We start from the raw sequence: 18,140 nt of genomic DNA, 5'->3' as shown, positions 1-18,140 counted from the left end.
TATTTTTGTCACAATGAGCTTGATTTAAGGGTACTGATGACAATGCAGTTTAGTAGGTACAAATTTCATACCTTTCTCTAGGAATAAACATAATTCAAAGACATTTTCAAATTAATCTCTGGAGTGTGAATCTTGTTTTAAATAAGCGGGTAGGAAAAGGTGAAGTTCATAAACATACGCTTGTACCCCAAGCCTCCTCTCCGCAGGGCCTGTAAACTTTTTGTATTGTTTACGGCTGAGGTGTACCCAGTACAGAGGTCTACGCCGGTCACCATACAGGACTCACGCCTGCTTGCTGGAGACCAATTTGCTCCGCAAAAAGACAACGTAGACGCAGTGCCCGCCCGCAGGCGGCTTCCGGGATGACCTCGCAGGAATGGCGGCCACAGCGTCAGCGCCGCTGTGGGTTGGGGTGCGGAGGACCGTGAGCTCTGGGCAGACCACGGGAGGTGGAGCCGCGCTGGACAGCCGCGCCCAGGAACAAGCAGCACCTAGCCCAGTTGGATGCTGCAGGGCTGAGACACCCACGGCCACGGTGCGCTTTGAACCCGCCCACGCCTTTCCCCAGACGCCAGCACGCACGCGTCTTTCTAGCGCGCCAAAGGCTTCCGGGAAGCTGGTTACGCCGTGGAACGTTCCCTTCCGCTCCTTCCGCCTAAACCGCGCCTGCCCCCTTGGCGTTCCGGTTCCAAGGTTTCTGAGACCCAGCGGGAGAAAGTACTAGGGCCAAAGTGTCGCTTCGTAAATGTTTGCTGTGTGATCAAGCTGTTTGCTATCATCACTACTAACTGTTCTGGGTGTCCTCAAAACGTCCCTATTTTACTCCAAACTAGTAAAACCCTGGAAATGAACCTGGTGAAAAAAATCCTTTTTAAGATAGGTCTACGTTGACCTGGCCCACCTGTAACTTGCAATGTAGACCAGGCTGGCCTCGATCTCACCGAAATTCGCCTGCCTCTGCCTCGCCTGTGCTGGGGCCTCCACACCCGGCCTCTGCCCTTTTACAGAAGTTTGTGCAAATCTTAAATTGGCCTCAGTCAGTTCGGTTATCAAACATGGACAACTTTTCTATTATTGTCTCTCACTTGGTCTTCCCTACACAAGCAGGAAGCTTAATTTCCATATAAGCACACCAACAAGGTCAGAAAGGGACATGGGAGGTATTCTGGCTGAGGAAGTTGGACCGGTCTGAGCTTTGTGCTCATCAGCTAACAGGAAGATAAGGGAATTCTTCCCGCTTCTGGGCACCACCGCGAGGCTGCTCTCCGATCAGCGCACTCAACAGCTTCCCAGCCCTTCGCTCCCATCTCTTGGAAGAGTCCACCTCGGCATCGAAAACCGCGCAAGCCAGACAAGTCAGGCCTTAACCCCTGCAGACTTTGCCCTGAACCCGGAAATAACGTCACATCGCTCTGCGTCTCGCCCCCGGATGTAAGGATTTTCTATCCGGAATCTTAGCGCGGACTCCCAGCGCCGCTTTTCTCTGCGTCCTTGCACATGCGCGTCTGCTTTTCCCTTATTGCTCCACTTCCACTGGCTTCTACGGTCCGGGGAGCCGCCGTCAGCGCCGCGGAGGAGTCAGGAAGTTCAAGATGGCCGCCGTGGAGCCCCCGTCGCTGCGGGAACAGCCCGAGTAAGTGGCGCGTGCGGGTGGCAAGAGCCGAGCCCGCGGGCCACAGACCGGGGATCGGCGGGGACCTGCGCGGCGGGCGGGAAAGTTCCGGCCTAACGGCGACAGGCAAACTTTGCTTTCCGCGCGCGCTCGGTGGTGCGGTGGGAGGCGTGGGAGCGGCCGCGGCCCCGGCTTTCTCCCCGGGAGGCCGCGGCTGTTGGGGCTCCGGCTGCGCGGCCTGCTGCGCGTCGTTGCCCCGGGAGGCGGCGGCACGAGCGGCCTCTACAGGTCCGGTGCGCGTGGTTGCCGCTGCCCTGAGGTCGCGCCTTCCTGCTCCTTCCCGAGGACAGACTGGAGCTCGCTGTCGCGGCAGCAGGCGGACCGAGTTCCACTTTCCGAATGCAAGCAGTACCTCAGGTCCTGCTGATGTTAAAAGCAGAGGCGGAGGTACTAGGGTCATACTTTTCTGAGTGTCCGGAACTAGTTTATGTTAACGAAGCCCTTCCTTCACCTTCTTCTCTTCAGTCCCAGCAAGCACCAGGGATTTCTCTGCCTACGAACAGTTTATTTCCAACTTGCGAACTTAAGGCAAAGTCAGAGTCCTTGGTTTTGGAGGCCTGGTAATTTGTGCTCTAGATTAGAGCCCCTTTGGAGATGAGTGGAAGAAGTACTGGGAATTGCTAAGTTACTTCTAAACCAACCTCTCTATCGTTAATTAATAGAAAAATACGTGAGATCGAGGGAACACATCCTTGATATGCAAAGGCTGTTGCTTAAATAAGCGCAGTTTCTCTATGGTAGGAAAACTTAACCTAAAAGACAGTGACATTGAAGACAAAGTGTTGCTGCAGCGCCTTTCTTTTGCATCTGAGTTAGCTTCTGTGTTTGCAGACGACTTAAGAGTTTGATAATGCTCCAGCGACAGCCTGGCCACTCTGCTTGAGTGTCTAGTTTAGGTTTCCTCAATTAGCTTTGCTCACCTGGGCGGAGAATCAACGTGGCTTTTTTTGTTTTTTTGTTTGTTTTTAAGAGTTTGAAAGTTGCGTTGTTAAAACAGTTTGGCTTAGCAGAGAACAGATGGGGTTTTAACTAGAAGACATTACTGTTTCTCGGGTTAGCAGTGTGGCAATTAACTACAGGATGCCGGTACAGTGTAAGTTGTAAACTATACAGCTGAGTGCCCAAGTAATCTGTAAAGTTCTTAGAATTATATCCCTTTATTTAATTCTGGGGGAGAGTTCACATTCTTTTCAAAGATGATTCGGTTGTATTTCATTTGCATATTTGAATAATACCGTAGTTACAAATGTGAGTTTGTCGAGTCTACTGCAAACCGCCCCCCCCACTTGTGGTTTAAATGGGATTGTTTTGTGTGTGTATGTCCTATTTTCACTAATTTGAAAATAATAAGTTTGATATGAAAGCAAGTACTGTGCGAGCTAACCATAGTGAGGGCCCAAATATAGTGTCTGAATGGTTTATAGTTACAAGGAAGCTATTCAAAATAGAAAATGAAGAATACATAGGAGGACAGTTGAGATTAGAGGCAGAGGCAGGCTGATCTCTGTGAGTTCTAGGCATAGTAAGGCCTAGGCCTGCCAGGGCTGCATAATGAGAACTGTCCCAAAAGTGGGGGGTAGGAAGGAGAGAGCATACCTATATGAAGTAGTTTCAAGGTTCCTCAAAGGCCCAAAGGATTTTTATTGTAGTGGCCTGTACATTTTTCAGCTTTAGTTCAGCTTTTAAAACAAAACAAAAACTATTTTTTACTAGTGGCCAGGTACTATTTAAATCTTTCAAATATGAGCTTATTAATCTGTGTAACAGTGCTATGGAGGTAGATACTGTTAACTACCTGTATTTTACAGATGATGAGACTAAAACACAGAAATTAATTGTTCAAGATCACACTGTGATAGGCACACTCAAATCTGGGCAATCAAGCTGTTTTTAAAGTCATGCCTCTGTTTACTGTGGCTCTTTTCAGTTGCCCTTAGGGCTTGAAAAGGTTTGAAATCATTTTTCTCAGCAGTGTCTCAGATCTTTTTTAGGGCGTGCAGAGACTGAAGATCAAACCAAGAGCCTTGCGTATGTTAAAGCAAGTACTTTTCCCAAGCTACATCCTCAGCCTGAGATTGATTGGGCAGTGCTGGGGATGAACCCACAGTCTCACACATGCTAACCCAAGTAAACACTCAACCACAGAGCTGCACCTCTCCAGGACCCTTCCCCAGTGAGGCCTGGGTATCCCCCCCTTGTTGGACTCCAAGTGTTGCTTTTACAGGCATTCACCGTAGTGCCCAGCTAAAGATCCATTTTTGATGGGCTGTTTTTAAAGAATTGTGTAGCTTGAAAGATACCATCAGTTCTTTTATCTCCAAGACAGAACTGGATGTTTCCCAAATAAATTCACTAAGACTATCCTTTGAGCTGAGTGTGTGGTGCATGCCTGTAATCCTGGCACTTGGAAGGCTGAGGCAGGAGTAATCAGAGTTCTAGAAGGCCAGCCTGGGCTGCCTAGTAATGCAGTATCTCCCTCTCCCCTACCCCGCAGAGACTTCTTTGTGAAGTTTGTGAAAGAGAAAGTTAAAGTAACACTAATGCTTGATAATTGATCACTTTATGTTATTTTAAAATTCTTCCATGGCTGTTTTCCTTGTGTCAGCTCCTCCAAGACCTCAGTTGTTTAAAGGGTAAAACATAACAAAGGAGCAAGTAGAATGTTACCCAGTACTTGGTAGGTGCTCGGTAAATATTTGTTTTATGATGATTTGTAGGCCGGTTAGCATACATATCCATTTGTTAGATGTGTGAGGTACATTGTAAAATGCAAATGTAAAGTGTAAATTTATGTGTGGTTTTATATAGCCTCTGTCGTTGATGGAAACTATGGAAGAAACCATCAGTTTTCTTTCTTTTTTTTTTAGTCTTTTTGAGACAGGGTCTCCCTGTAACAGCTGTCCTGGAACTTGCTGTGTAGACCAGGCTGGCTTTGAACTCTCAGAGATCCACCTGCTTCTGCTTCCCAAGTGCTGGGATTAGAGGCGTGCACCACCATCAGTTTTCTAACCAGCAACCTTTTGCAAAGCTCTCATTGATAATGAAGCTGATTTTGCCACTTTATTTACAAATGCATTAATTTACTTACGGTGCTGGGATAGAAAAAGCCTAACACATGCTAGACACTTTGCCACTGAGCTGCCCTTACAACCATAGGCTATAATCCATGTTTTCTGAGATTTACTTTAAGAGATTAACTGAAGGTAAAAATTTGCTGTGTGGATAGAACTGTGGGATTAAGTTCAATAAAAGAAGCCTAGATTTTTCTTTGAAGAAATGATTAAATTTTAATCATTTTAGAGTATTGCATATTAAGTACAAAGGAGTACTATGCATACACATAGAAACGCTCTGAGGCACTAGGTTCTAACCAACCAGAAACTTCACTTTTGAGAAGCTAAGTCTAGGTAATAAAAACTAGCTTTAATCTGTTGAATACTACTTTTATGTTACTTGTCATGCACCATTTCTTTGGCTCAACAAACATTTATTGAATACCTGCCAATTACTGGGGTCAAATTTGCAACTAAAATGAGGTCAGGAAAACTTGACTGAGAAAGAAAGATTTGAGTTACTGAGGAAGACAAAGGAGCAAGCAGTGACTGCATCTGGGAGACTATTGCCAGGAGAAATTGTAGGTACCAGCTAAGGCCTTAGCCCAGTGAAGGCACTGGAAATAGTTGAGGGCCTAATAAAGGTCTTTAAAAGCCTTAGGTAGGAAGCAGTGAAATAAATGAGCTTCAGGAAGAATAGTGACATAATACAGCATTTTTATTTTTTAATCTAACATTTTACAAAGCATATTTGATCAAATGTAGAAACTTGGAATGTAATCGCCTTCTCACTGGCTGGGCATAGGTGTGACTGTAAACAGGTCTCTTAAACATCCTTGAACCTTGGTCTTGAACTTGTCTTGTAGAAGACATTTCTCGAGTAATTGCTATGGCCACTTTTTATGTAAACCTGTCTAATTGCCACAACAAACGTAGGAGCTTCCTTTGCTACCGATTCTCCCAGTCTTTACAGCTGAGCAGCACATAGAGGAACAGGGTGCTCAGCCCTGTTTGGGGCAGTGTTTTGAAGCAGTTTTGACTCCTGAATTCATCCTTTTTTGATAGAATTCCTTTAAATCACATTGTTAGTAACCTCCTTTTCAGATCCACAGTGGTTTTGTGAATAGATACCTCTGTCTGTAATAATGACAGGTTGCTTTGCAGGCAGTTAGTTCATACTAAGCACTGTTAGAAACTTAACCTTTCAGGTTCGTATTCTTGTTTTCTCCATCTTCTAGAAGAAATAGCTGAAGATCAAAGTTGTGAGCAAAGGCTCACAACTGGTGCAGTAGTAGAACCAAGATTTTATTTCTGACAGTCTAGCTCTGCCTAAGCATTCTGGTACTTTATTTTGAGGACAGTTTGGGATAGTATTAGAGTTTTATGACTAGAATTTTATGCTCTGGTTACTTTGATTTTTATACCTAAAAGTAATACTCTTTTAAAAGATCAGTGTGATTTTTCTTGAATTATTCCCCTCTATTGAGTCGGAATTCAAGAGGCAGACATTCTCCATCTCCCGGATTATAAGATGAGAGAGCTCTAGGGAAGGAGGGGGTTACCAGTATAGTCTGTGTCAAGAACAAAGTTACCTTTGGATATTCTATTTAAATCTATATGGGGTTTTTCCCCCCCTCTCTGCAACAACAACAACAACAGTTTTTAATATACAGAGATAATGTTCTTTCTTTTTCAAGTCTTTGAGGAAAAAAATGTGGTTTGGAGAGAACATTACTATACTTGTCCTATATTGTCTCAGAGCCTACTAGGAAGAAGTAGGTTGGCACCAAACCCTGCCTCTCACCCTAGAGATAGTTCCTCTACACATCTATTCAGTGCTTTTTCCTTTCCTATACTTCACAGTCCCAGAAATGGAAAGTGCCAAATTTCAGAGTTGTTTTTGTGTGGTGACGTAGTGGCTCTGTATTTCCTCTCCTCTCCATGACCAAGTTATTGAAAATTGAGACCTGGCTGGAAGATAAGATTGTACCCCAACTCCTGCTACAATCGCCAGAAATCATGGTGCTTTTATAAACACCCCATCAACATTCTAACCTTGTAGTTCCTAGGCCTCTGGGACTCTTTGTCTCTACCACTCACTCTTAAAATCTCATGTCTTATCATTTGGAATTAGTCCACTTGAGACCATAACCTCTGTTAGACTAGAGTCTTTTACAAGTTTGATAATATGGACCAGTGATCTGGCTATGATTTTCTGTACATGATTATCTTTTGCCACCTGCTTTGTTTTCCATATTTGAAATGTCCCTTTCCTTTAAATTTGCTCATTCTCTAGGACTGTGTTACTCAGCATACATGGATGGATGGATGGATGGATGGATGGATGGATGGATGGATGAATGGATGAGAGACAGGATCTTGCTGTGTAACCGGTTGACCTGGAACTCACTATGTGGAACAGAGATCTGCCTGCCTCTGCTTCCTGAGTGCTAGGATTAAAGACTTGAGCCACCATGCACAGCAAGCAGCCTTCAGTTTTCCACATTCCATCTCAGTAAACATCTGTTCACCAAAGAGCCTGCTTAACAGATTGTTTGAAGTTTTTCCCCCCATGTTGTCTATAAAACTCCCTCCCTGACCATTCTCATAATGGGTTCAGGTGATCCTTCAGTGTTCCAGTACCCTTCATTGTTGGTACTTCATTGTTTTATGGTTGTGTTGAATGATGTTCTTTCCCATTGGACTCTTAGTTTCCTTGGGAAACAAATCAGACTTTTTAAAATTTTCCTGTCACTTTGCTAAATATATTCATTTGGTAAGAAATTTAAAAAATGTTCAGAGACTGGGGAATAGCCTCATGAATTCTTCCCTCGTAAAGAGCAAGTAATAAACTTACTAAAAACTATGGGATGTATATTTGAAGACAGACAAACTAATCTTTATCTTCTTCCAAAATAGCATAATCAACTGGACCTGGACTAAGTTTGGTTTTGGTCCCATCTTATAAAATGTAATGGTTGGGGCTAGAGAGATGGGTCAGTGGTTAAGAGTACTTGCTGTTCCTTCCGAGGACCTGGGTTTGATTCTTAGTAACCACATGGCAGTTCACAGCTGTCTGTAACTCCAGTTCCAGGGGATCTCTAATACTCTCTTTTGGCCTCCTTGGCACAGACATACATCCAGGCAAACACTCCAGTTCCAGGGGATCTCTGATACTCTCTTTTGGCCTCCTTGGCACAGACATACATCCAGGCAAACACTCATACACATAAAATAAAAAAAATCTTTAAAAAAATATGGTAAAGTGACTTTAAAGGGAAAAGTTAAATGCCTCTTGGGTTTCTAAGCTATGATGTTTGGAAAGATAGGCATATTAAATACTTTTTTTACTTAGAATGTTTTGAATTTACTATGGGGTTATTGGAGATAACAAGTCAAAGAGCAGCTGTAATGCTATTGAACCTGTATTTAGCCTGGAATTACTGAACACTTCAGCACTGATAAATAGTAAATCATAAAACTCTTTAACTCAGTATAACCCAAGCATTTATACTTAGTTCCCTTAATTTCTTTTTTTGTATAGCACCTGTTAGTAAGAGCATAATTTGGAAAAAGAGTTTTTTGTTTGAAATTTAGAGATTCAGTAATTTGGTGAATCAGTGTTGGATCAAACATATGGTTTCTGGAATTAGACCACTGTTGACTTACGATGTGTCCTTCCCTGAGGTTGCTTCCTGCAGCCAGGCAGCTACAGACCAAAAAACTACACTCCTGCCTTGTTTTCTGAAGTCTTAGCCCTTTGGGGGTTTGTTTGCACTGTCAACGTTGTTTCCGGAAGCTACCAGTGCACACAGGAAGCCACCAATGCACACCGATTGCTTATTTTGGATCTAGTCAATATTAGCTCTTGAGTTTTTTTTGTTTTTTGTTTTTCAAGGAGGGGTGATTAGGTGAGATACTTGAAACAACCAAGTAGATTTGTGGCAGACATACCAAAAAGATTATTTTCCCATTGTATTTCAGTATGGATATGCTTCATGGAAAAAGAAAAAGAAAGTAGCCTCCCGTGTTAAGTATTTGTGAGAAACACTGTATTTCAAAACTAAGTTACTGGGGTTACCATGTAGCTAAAAATAGATTTTACTGTGATTGGTTTGGTTCCAACCCCCACCCCCCGGGGTGTGTGTGTTTTTTTCAGACAGGGTCTCCCTGTAGCTCTATAGAACTGGCCTGGAACTCCCTGTGTAGACCAGGCTGACCTTGAACTCAGAGATTCGCCTCCTCCCAAGTGCTGGAATTAAAGGCGTGTACCTCCATGCTTGGCCCTAAAAAAACCATACCCTGTTGAATATTTCTTTGAATACTTGTGGTTTGTGACCTCAACCATTAAAAACAGATTGTTCTGTCACCACCACCTCCATTCTCACAGTACCTTCTGTTAAAAAATTTTAGTGGCTAACTTATAATGTGTTACACTGAGATGTATTTTATTATTATTACTTTGTTATGTCTAAATACTGAATAAGTACTGTGAATGTAAAAAAAAATATGTTTCATACACTTACAGGATGGAAGATGCTGATAATTCTGAAAAGAGTGTGAATGAAGAAAATGGAGAAGTATCAGAAGACCAGTCTCAAAATAAACACAGTCGACACAAAAAAAAGAAGCATAAACACAGAAGTAAACATAAGAAACATAAGCATTCCTCAGAAGAAGACAAAGATAAAAAACATAAGCATAAGCATAAACATAAGAAACACAAAAGAAAAGAAATTATTGATGCTTCTGACAGAGAAGGTATGTCTCCCACAAAAAGAACTAAACTTGATGATTTAGCTTTGCTAGAAGACTTGGAAAAACAGAGAGCCTTGATTAAAGCTGAACTGGATAATGAGTTAATGGAAGGAAAGGTCCAGTCTGGGATGGGGCTCATTTTGCAGGGTTATGAGTCTGGCTCTGAAGAAGAAGGAGAGATTCATGAAAAGGCAAGAAATGGAAATAGGTCTAGTACTAGATCTTCAAGTACAAAGGGGAAACTTGAACTTATGGACAATAAAAACAGCACAAAAAAACGAAGTAAAAGCAGATCCAAAGAACGGACTAGACATAGGTCAGATAAAAAGAAAAGCAAGGGAGGCATTGAGATGGCAAAAGAGAAGACAAACAGAAGCAAGTCAAAGGAGAGGAAGAAGTCCAAAAGTCCGTCCAAAAGAAGTAAGTCTCAAGATCAAGCAAGAAAATCAAAGTCCCCTACCCTTAGGCGGAGATCTCAAGAGAAAATTGGAAAAGCCCGCTCTCCTGATGAGAAGATGAAAACCGAAGATAAAGGCAAGGTAAAAGATAGGAAAAAATCACCGATTATAAATGAAAGAAGTCGAGATCGTAAAAAATCCAGATCCCCAGTTGACTTAAGAGATAAATCCAAAGACAGAAGGTCAAGGTCCAAAGAGCGAAAATCAAAAAGGTCTGAAATTGACAAAGAAAAGAAGCCAATTAAATCTCCCTCGAAAGATGCTTCTTCTGGAAAGGAAAATAGGTCACCTAGTAGAAGACCAGGCCGGAGTCCTAAAAGAAGAAGTTTGTCTCCAAAGCAACGGGATAAGTCCAGAAGAAGTAGATCTCCACTTGTAAATGACAGGCGCTCCAAACAGAGCAAATCACCCTCTCGAACTCTGTCTCCAGGTAGAAGGGCTAAGAGCCGATCCATAGAAAGAAAGCGAAGAGAACCAGAGAGGAGGCGACTCTCTTCTCCAAGGTAACTGCTCACAGAATATTCGTGCTTAAACCAGTACTCTATATTAGAAATACAAAATGTGTGGGTGATTTAAAATGAGTTTTGTAATGTTAAATATAATCCGGTACATTAATTATATAAACACTTAAATTTTTATGTGGCTGTTTTACAAAAAGTGAGCTTGACAGTCTTTTTCTTAAAGATTCTTGACTTAATTTAGTCCTAATTTGCTAAGTCAAACGTTTAAATTCAAGCAGATTCACTAAATCTGCTTGGGATTATTTTAGCTCAGTTGTGGTGGGGGCCTCCGTAAACCTTTTTTTGATGGGGAGGGGGTCGAGGCAAAGTCTCATTATGTAGCTATGGGTGGCCTGGATCTCTTTCTTGGTTTTTTTTAAATTCATCCTCTTAATTGCTGGATTAGCAGGTATGGACCACCATGCCTGGCCCTATTTCTTATAGTGAACGATCAAATGATTTACCTAGAATCACAAAACCAAATTTGGGAAAATAGAGGCTCTTAAGAAACTGGCTTCTATATATTTATTTAGTAATGGTGCGTTTTGAAATTATCTGCCACGTTTGGCTTACTAAAAGATGCTAGCTTGTAAAGATTGTGTGAATTCTTAGCTAATTTTAATTTCTCTTATTAATATTTTCAGTCTGTAGCTTTGGTTTTGAAGTTAATCATAACATTTTGAGAAATTTCCAGTGTTTTCAAAGTGCTATCTTAAATTCTTTACTCTTTTATTTGTAATAAAATCACCAAACCTAAGTCTTTGAAGTAACTTTTTTTTTTTTTTTTCCCTGCCGTGGAGAGGTGCTTACTAACTAAAGAGAAAGCAAAATAATGCTGAAGCCTTGAAGTTCTTTGCTTCTCAGTCCCTTTACAGCCTTCCAGGAAGGAAGATTTCTGTGCACATACAGTTACATGAATATAAGCATTTTCTTATAAATGTAGTCTTAATATTTATCTTAAAGTACAAACATAACTTTTTTGGCAAAATGTTTCAGTGATTATATGTAGATTTATTTTTACATTTTATGACAGCAGTGAGCTGTTTTATAGTGCAGATGCTCTATATTGTGCTGAAGCTGATGAAAATTAGATGGGTTTATTTTTCACAATGGTATAAAAAAAAAGTCAGTTGGTTGTATTTGAGGTTTCTTTGTAGAATAGTTACAGAAATGGACTTGCAAAGACTCCTGAAAGACTCCTTAGAAAGCTAATGCCAGACACACTTCAGAAATTTAGGTGGCTCTATCCATCCCTGTTATATGTGCAACTTTTTCCCCCTTCACTATCCAGGATACCAGATAATACTATGTTGTCACTTTTATTAATAAAAGCAACTGTTTTAATTTAAATTACTTACAGGGATTGAATATTTTTATTTTAATGACATTTAAGTAACTAACACTCCATTCCTTCTGCACTCTTGCTTTATCCCATTTCTTTACAATTTTTAGCCAGTCTTGGAAAATGTTATGTTAGTGTAAGTAGATTACATATGAAAAAAAAATTTTTTTTTCAGATTGACCTATCAAAAATACTATAGAGCTCAGCCAAATCTACCCTGTTTTATTTTGACTGTATCAGAGAAGAATTCTTGTGGTTGTGTGTGCCATGTATAAACATGTAGGGCAGGTTGTACTTTTATCAAATAGAGAAACTTTTGTTATGTTACTGTTTTTATTGTGGAGACAAACCGATTTACCAGTTGTCTTTAGTATAGAAGTTGTGGAAAGGCTGTGGTATAATACAGATACCTTGTTCAAGAGTAAAAGACTCATTCAGAGGTACTTGTAAGGTAGCTATTGCAAAGTTAACTTTGAATGGAAAAGCTGAGGTATTTCTTCTTTTCTGAGGTTGACACATTGTAAGATACTTTTATATTGGAACATGTGAGAACTTCAGGGAGTGGGGTGAGTATGGTTAGAATATATTAGATGACATGTTCAAAGAACTAATAAAAAACTTAAAACAAATAAAAATAAGATGCTTAGGCCTGGAAAGATGGCTCAGCCACCAGTCCTGAAAACCTGAGTTTGATTCCTGGTACCCACATGGTGGAAGGGGACAATTTACTTGTACAAGTTATTCTCTGACCTCCACACGTGTGCCATGGTAACCCCCCTCCCCCTAAAAAAACAAGCAAATACAGTTTAAAAATAAGATTCTTAACTGCAGAAATATCAGTATATAGAAACTTAAAGTGAAGAATTAGAGTATCATTACAAGTTTCATTTGAGTTGTTAATCCAAAATTAGAATCTGTCTCTTTAACATGAATAGCTTTTAGATTCTCAAATTCTGAGGCCATGTGAAATAGACTTCTACTGTATGTTTCCTATAACACTGTAATGCCATTCAGTGGGGTCATCTGAATTCAAATTTTCATGCAAAATAATCAGGATTATTCTCATTGGGTTTGTGGATCTTAATATGCCCTTTACATGTTTAACAGATTCATTTAGTTTGGTCTATTTTTCTCTTAACTTGAATTTGTTCTCCTTAAGAACACGACCTCGAGATGATATCCTCGGTAGACGTGAAAGGTCAAAAGATGCCAGCCCCATCAATAGGTGGTCTCCAACCCGAAGAAGAAGTAGGTCTCCTATTAGGAGGAGATCCCGTTCCCCACTGAGACGTAGCAGGTCTCCAAGAAGAAGAAGCAGGTCTCCTCGGAGAAGGTAAATATGAGTGACAAATGTCCCCTTCAGCAACCTTTGAATCTTCTTGAAACTTCAGTTAATTGTGCTCATTGGTAAGTTTTCCCTTGGACTATGTTTCTTAGAAACATTTTAGCTTATGTTCCTACAGCTTCCTTCTGGCAGTATGTAATACACCGCACAGATTTTCCTTTAGTATAGTTTCCCTTCATATTTACACAAATCATTGCTCATTAAGAACTAAAGTAAAGGGCTAGAGAGATGACTCTGAGGTTACGAGTATTTACTGTTTTTCTAGAGAACCTGAGTTTGGTTCCCAGCACCCATCTTGGGCGGCTCCAAGGGATTTGGTACTCTCTTCTGGCCTCCATGGACACCCATACACACATGGCATTCACTCACAAAAGACCCACACACACATACACATAAAATAAAAATGACATCGGGGCTGGAGAGATGCTCAATGGTTAAGAGCACTGGCTGCTCTTGCAGAGGACCTGGGTTCAATTTTCAGCACCCACATAGCAGCTAACATTTATATGTAAATCCAGTTCCAGGGGATCCAGTGCCCTCTTCTGACCTCTGCAGGCATTGAATAACGTGTACACTTAACACACAGGCATAACATTTACACACATAAAATAAAAATAAAAATTATTGACATCAATATTTTTTAAAAGAATTCAACTTTATCTTTTAAAAATAGAACTTTTTTCTCTTTTCTAAGGGATAAATATCAAATGAGCTGGTTATTTTAAGCCATGCGTGGTGGTGCACGCCTTTAATTCCAGCACTTGGGAGGCAGAGGCAGAGGGATCTTTGTGAGTTCAAGGCCAGCCTGGTCTACATAGCGAGTTCCAGGCCAGCTGGGGTTTTTTTTGTTTTTTGTTTTTTTTTTTTCCATTCAAAGTTTTTTTTTTTTTTTTTTTTTTTTTTTGTTCTGGGGGCCCCCTTTGCCTAAAAAGAGGACGATAAATCTTTCACTGTGATATATCAAAATCCGGTGGTTTGTTAAAAAGGAGAAAAAAGTCAGCTACATATTTAAGTTCTGGAATGCAGCACCTCAACGTCAGATATGCCCTAAATATTTGAGATTTAAAAAATCCAGTGATTTCTTGATGATCAATTCATACTTTACAGTTGTTGCAACTCCAATGTCTGACTTGAACATCTCATGTCAATTAAATATTCCCTAATACAGAAGATTGTGCTAAAGAGTGCTAAGATTCTGCATGCTGCTGCCATTCCCTGGTCCTGTCATGCTTGTAGCTGCCGCAAGAGACAGCAGAAGATTTCTGGTCTCAACACTCCACTTGTAGTAACTTTTACTAATGCCACCTTCTTCAATAAAGCCCACATTCCTTTAAGTTGTTTTTAATGATGACATCTGTAACAGCATCAAATACAAACTGCACATTTTTGGTGTCTGTGGCACAGGTGAAGTGAGTATAGATCTCCTTGGTATCTTTTCTTCTATTCAGATCTTCAAACTGGCACTGAATGTAAGCAGCTGCCTCTTCATATGTATTGGAACCTGTGTATTCTGGATAACAGATTGTTAATGGACTCCTCTTTATTTTTTCCTCAAAAAGGTCTTTCTTGTTAAGGAAGAGAATAATTGAAGTATCTGTAAACCATTTGTTGTTACAAATGCTGTCAAACAGTTTCATACTTTCATGCATTCGGTTCATCTCCTCGTCCTCAGCCAGGACAAGGTCATAATCACTGAGGGCCACACAGAAGATAATTGCTGTTACTCCCTCAAAACAGTGAATCCATTTTTTTCGTTCTGATCTTTGGCCACCTACATCAAACATTTTGAAGTACAGCTCTTTGAAGGTGAAATGCGTTTCCACAATGCCTGTGGTCTTCACTCTTGTCCGAAGAACATCTTGCTGAGTTGGAATGTAGTTGGTTTGGGATATTCTATCCAAATCATTTAGGTAATATGAAGCAGAGTCATTGAGCAATTATATTCCCTGGATCTGCTAAAGCATGCTTGCACCCCAGCATCTCGCCACAACCGTTTAATCACTCCTGCTAGTTCTGAAGTCATGACTCCTTCTTCAGCACGCCAGCTAAAACAAATAATTGTCGGGCATCATCTGCCCTGGCAGCTTCCCCAAAATCAATCTTTAACCGTCCCATAGCTCTTATGATTGCAATGATGGACTGTATAGTGTTGCTGTAGACAACTACTTTATACTGTTTACATTCTTCCTCTGAATAGCCATCCTCATGAATGATTTTCATCTGCTTCACGATGGTACTTTTACCAGATTCTCCAGCACCGAGCAACAGCAGCTTCACTTCTTTGGCCGCTTTCTCCCCGTCCACCCGCAAATTGCGGTCGATCATCTTGCTCCGCTCCACCGCCGCCTTGTCCTCGGCGCTCAACGTGCAGCCCATGGTGGCGGCGGGAGAGGTGACCCGGCCTGGGCTCACTCACACACCACGCGAATGGCAGCTACCCCGGCTGATACAGCATCTGAGCTGGGGTTTTTTTGTTTTAATGTGTTTTGCCTGCCTGTATGTGTACCATGTGTGCATGCTCCTGGAGACCCAAAGAGGGTGTTGGGTCGCTTTGGTTGCTGGAAACTACACCCACATCCTCTGCAAGAGCAGCAAATGCTCCTAACTGCTGAGCCATCTCTGCAGCCCCAAAGATGTTTTTTTTTTTTTTTTTTTTTTAATTAGCAAGATTTGTTTATTTACTTATAACTAGCAAGATTGCAAGAAGTCCACTTCTGGTTAGGAATTTCTGGCCAAAAAAAGAGGTGCGAGGATGAGTGTGTGGGTATGTGTGTGCGTGCGTCATGCGTGCACATACTTTTTTTTATATGTGCATATATGGGGGGAGCACGGTTTTATCTAAAATCACGTATTGTTAGCAGATTAATCCTAAAGATAGGTTCTTAAAGCAGGGATCTTTTTTTATTTTAATCTGTCTGAACTTATACATAAATGAACATTCTTTTACCAATCTTATTATTTTCTAAGTGTAATTTCAAAAGACTTCACACATAGGTACATTAAACCAACTTTACATATTTCTAAGCGCTGTTTAAAACTACCTTTCTAGAAATGGAAGTAGGTGGCTCAGAGTATTTGTGCACAGTGGGGTTCTGCTTGTGTTTCATTGCTGTGTGCTGTCAGGCTGTAATCCTTCTGGTTGTGTGCCCATTGCTCTTTGCTGAACAAATTATGGGGAGATAGTGTTCCCTTCTGGCCTCTTGACATCTTTGTGTTTTCTCAAGTTTTGGAGGAATAGAACTGTAGGGTGAAATCATTCTTAGAAAATTTAAAAATTGTCTCCAGTATTGCTCTTGTAAGGGCCTATGTCAATTCCTGGGTGTTTTGATGTGACTTGATTTGGGGGAGGAGGTATCATTGTAATTTTTAATTTGTATTATATATTGGGGGGCCCTTTCTTCCTCTTTGTACTAAAGGTCCCTATATTCTGAAGTCTTATTTGCTTTGATTTATGGATTTCTTTTTTCCTTACTTATTTTGGTTGTCAGTCGATAAGATTGTAGCTTTCTTTCTGTTGAGGAAAACTTTGTCTTTTTCAATTTCTTCTTTGTTTATTGCAGTGGATCTCTTGTTCAATTTTTTTCTCTTTGTGTATTTTTACAACTATTCATGTTTTATGGAGTTAGCATCTCATTTCTCAGAGGATGATACTGAGCTGAACTGCTGTTCTTTCTGGTCTAGAGCTGAGCACTGAGTGCACTGCAGGAAGGGCTTTCTTCCTTACAGGGTATAGAATTTTTCAACTAGTGCTCCATCACTTCAGGGTTATTAGAAAGACAGTTCAGCATGTTGGTGACTGTAGAACTTTTCTCGGGATTTTCTCAGATCTCTTGCTGAGGTATTGAAGACATGGTTACCAGTAGCGTTCTGGTCCTTCATAATGTAAATATAAACTTGTGCTTAATCCCTCTGATTTTGGTACAGTGCCACCATGTACTTTGAATTAATTTTTGTAAGAGCCAGTATCTCAAGAAAGTAAATCTGGGAATTGGAGTGATCCTCAGCAGTAAGAGCACTGACTGCTCTTCCAGGGAACCCAGGTTTGATTCCCAGCACCTGTACATGGCAGTTCACAACCTCCTGTTAACCATTACAGGGGAATCTGCCCCCCCCCCCATTCTGTTGCCAATGGGCTTTGCATGACATGGATGCACTTACATACATTCAGGCAATACACTCATACACATAAAATAAAAATAAATAATTTTTAAATAAGTAAATCTGATATAATCTCACACTGAAGAGATTATTAGGCATTTTCCATTGAGTCTGAGAGAAATACAAGAGTGTTTCTGAAAGTATTTAACCAATCATTTTGAGCCCTTGTTTTCCATCCTTCAGAAAATAGAGTGTCTTCTTGTTGGACTTTCTGGGTGTCAGGTTTCACTTCATCTTCCTTTGCACTTGTATTTCTGAGTGTTAAGGTTCACCTTGTCCTCCCATTGCACTCATATTTCTGGGTGTCAGGGCTCACCCTGTCTTGCTGTTGTATTTGTACTTCCAGATGTTAGGGTTCACCCCGTCTTCCCATTGTATTCTTATTTCTGAGCAAGGAGGTTTACCTGTCTTCCTGTTGTAATTCTACTCAGCTTAGCGCCTGTTGTTCTTTCTTCCATTTTGTTCATTTCGCAAGTCCTATCTTCACGTTCTCATTGCTGTGGTTTTCTTAAGTGTTCTGTACTGTCACTTTATCACCTTAGTAAAGTTTCAGAAGTCTTAGGGCCAATAAGATGATTCAGTAGATAAAGGTGCTTGCCACCAATCCTGACTACCTTGAGTTTAATCTCTACGACCCTCCTGGTGGGAGAGCCAATTCCTGCAAGTTGTCCTCTGACCTCCACACATGTGTGTCCATATACACATACACACACAAGGACAGATAAAGCATCTAAGTAGAATAAAAAATTTTTTTAAAAAAAAGAAAGAGCCACTTCCAGACAGTAACCCAACATACTACTGGAAAAATGAACAGCAGACCCCAATTCTATCCAAAGGAATACTGACAATGGATT

At 40.9% G+C, this 18,140-nt stretch overlaps 1 protein-coding gene and 1 pseudogene across 16 annotated transcripts in view; one reads left to right on the top strand and one right to left on the bottom strand.

Annotated features, from left to right (window-relative positions):
• Positions 1–1,442: 1,442 nt before the first annotated feature.
• Prpf4b (pre-mRNA processing factor 4B) overlaps positions 1,443–18,140 on the top strand; it is a 39,740-nt gene continuing 23,042 nt past the window's right edge. For 8 of the 15 annotated variants that reach the window (XR_003849318.1, XR_003849319.1, XR_003849316.1 and 5 more), the window contains exons 1-3: positions 1,450–1,633; positions 9,254–10,444; positions 12,943–13,116. Coding sequence is in view for 1 of the 15 variants with exons in the window: in XM_029562865.1 (XP_029418725.1) it covers positions 1,593–1,633; positions 9,254–10,444; positions 12,943–13,116 (1,406 nt within the window). In the remaining 14 variants the exon portion in view is untranslated. Of the gene's footprint in view, positions 1,634–9,253; positions 10,445–12,942; positions 13,117–18,140 lie in introns of all 15 variants that reach the window. The other 7 variants (XR_003849311.1, XR_003849310.1, XR_003849313.1 and 4 more) reach the window with 2 other exon arrangements.
• LOC103732928 lies at positions 14,090–15,547 on the bottom strand (annotated as a pseudogene). Its single transcript, XR_607208.3, has one exon. The product of XR_607208.3 is annotated as a guanine nucleotide-binding protein G(k) subunit alpha pseudogene (transcript).

This window comes from Nannospalax galili, unplaced genomic scaffold (assembly GCF_000622305.1).
Source record: "Nannospalax galili isolate Female #2095 unplaced genomic scaffold, S.galili_v1.0 scaffold72, whole genome shotgun sequence".
Classification (NCBI taxonomy): Eukaryota; Metazoa; Chordata; class Mammalia; order Rodentia; family Spalacidae; genus Nannospalax; species Nannospalax galili.
Note: the sequence above shows the minus strand (reverse complement) of the source record. Positions and strands in the feature narration are given on the sequence as shown.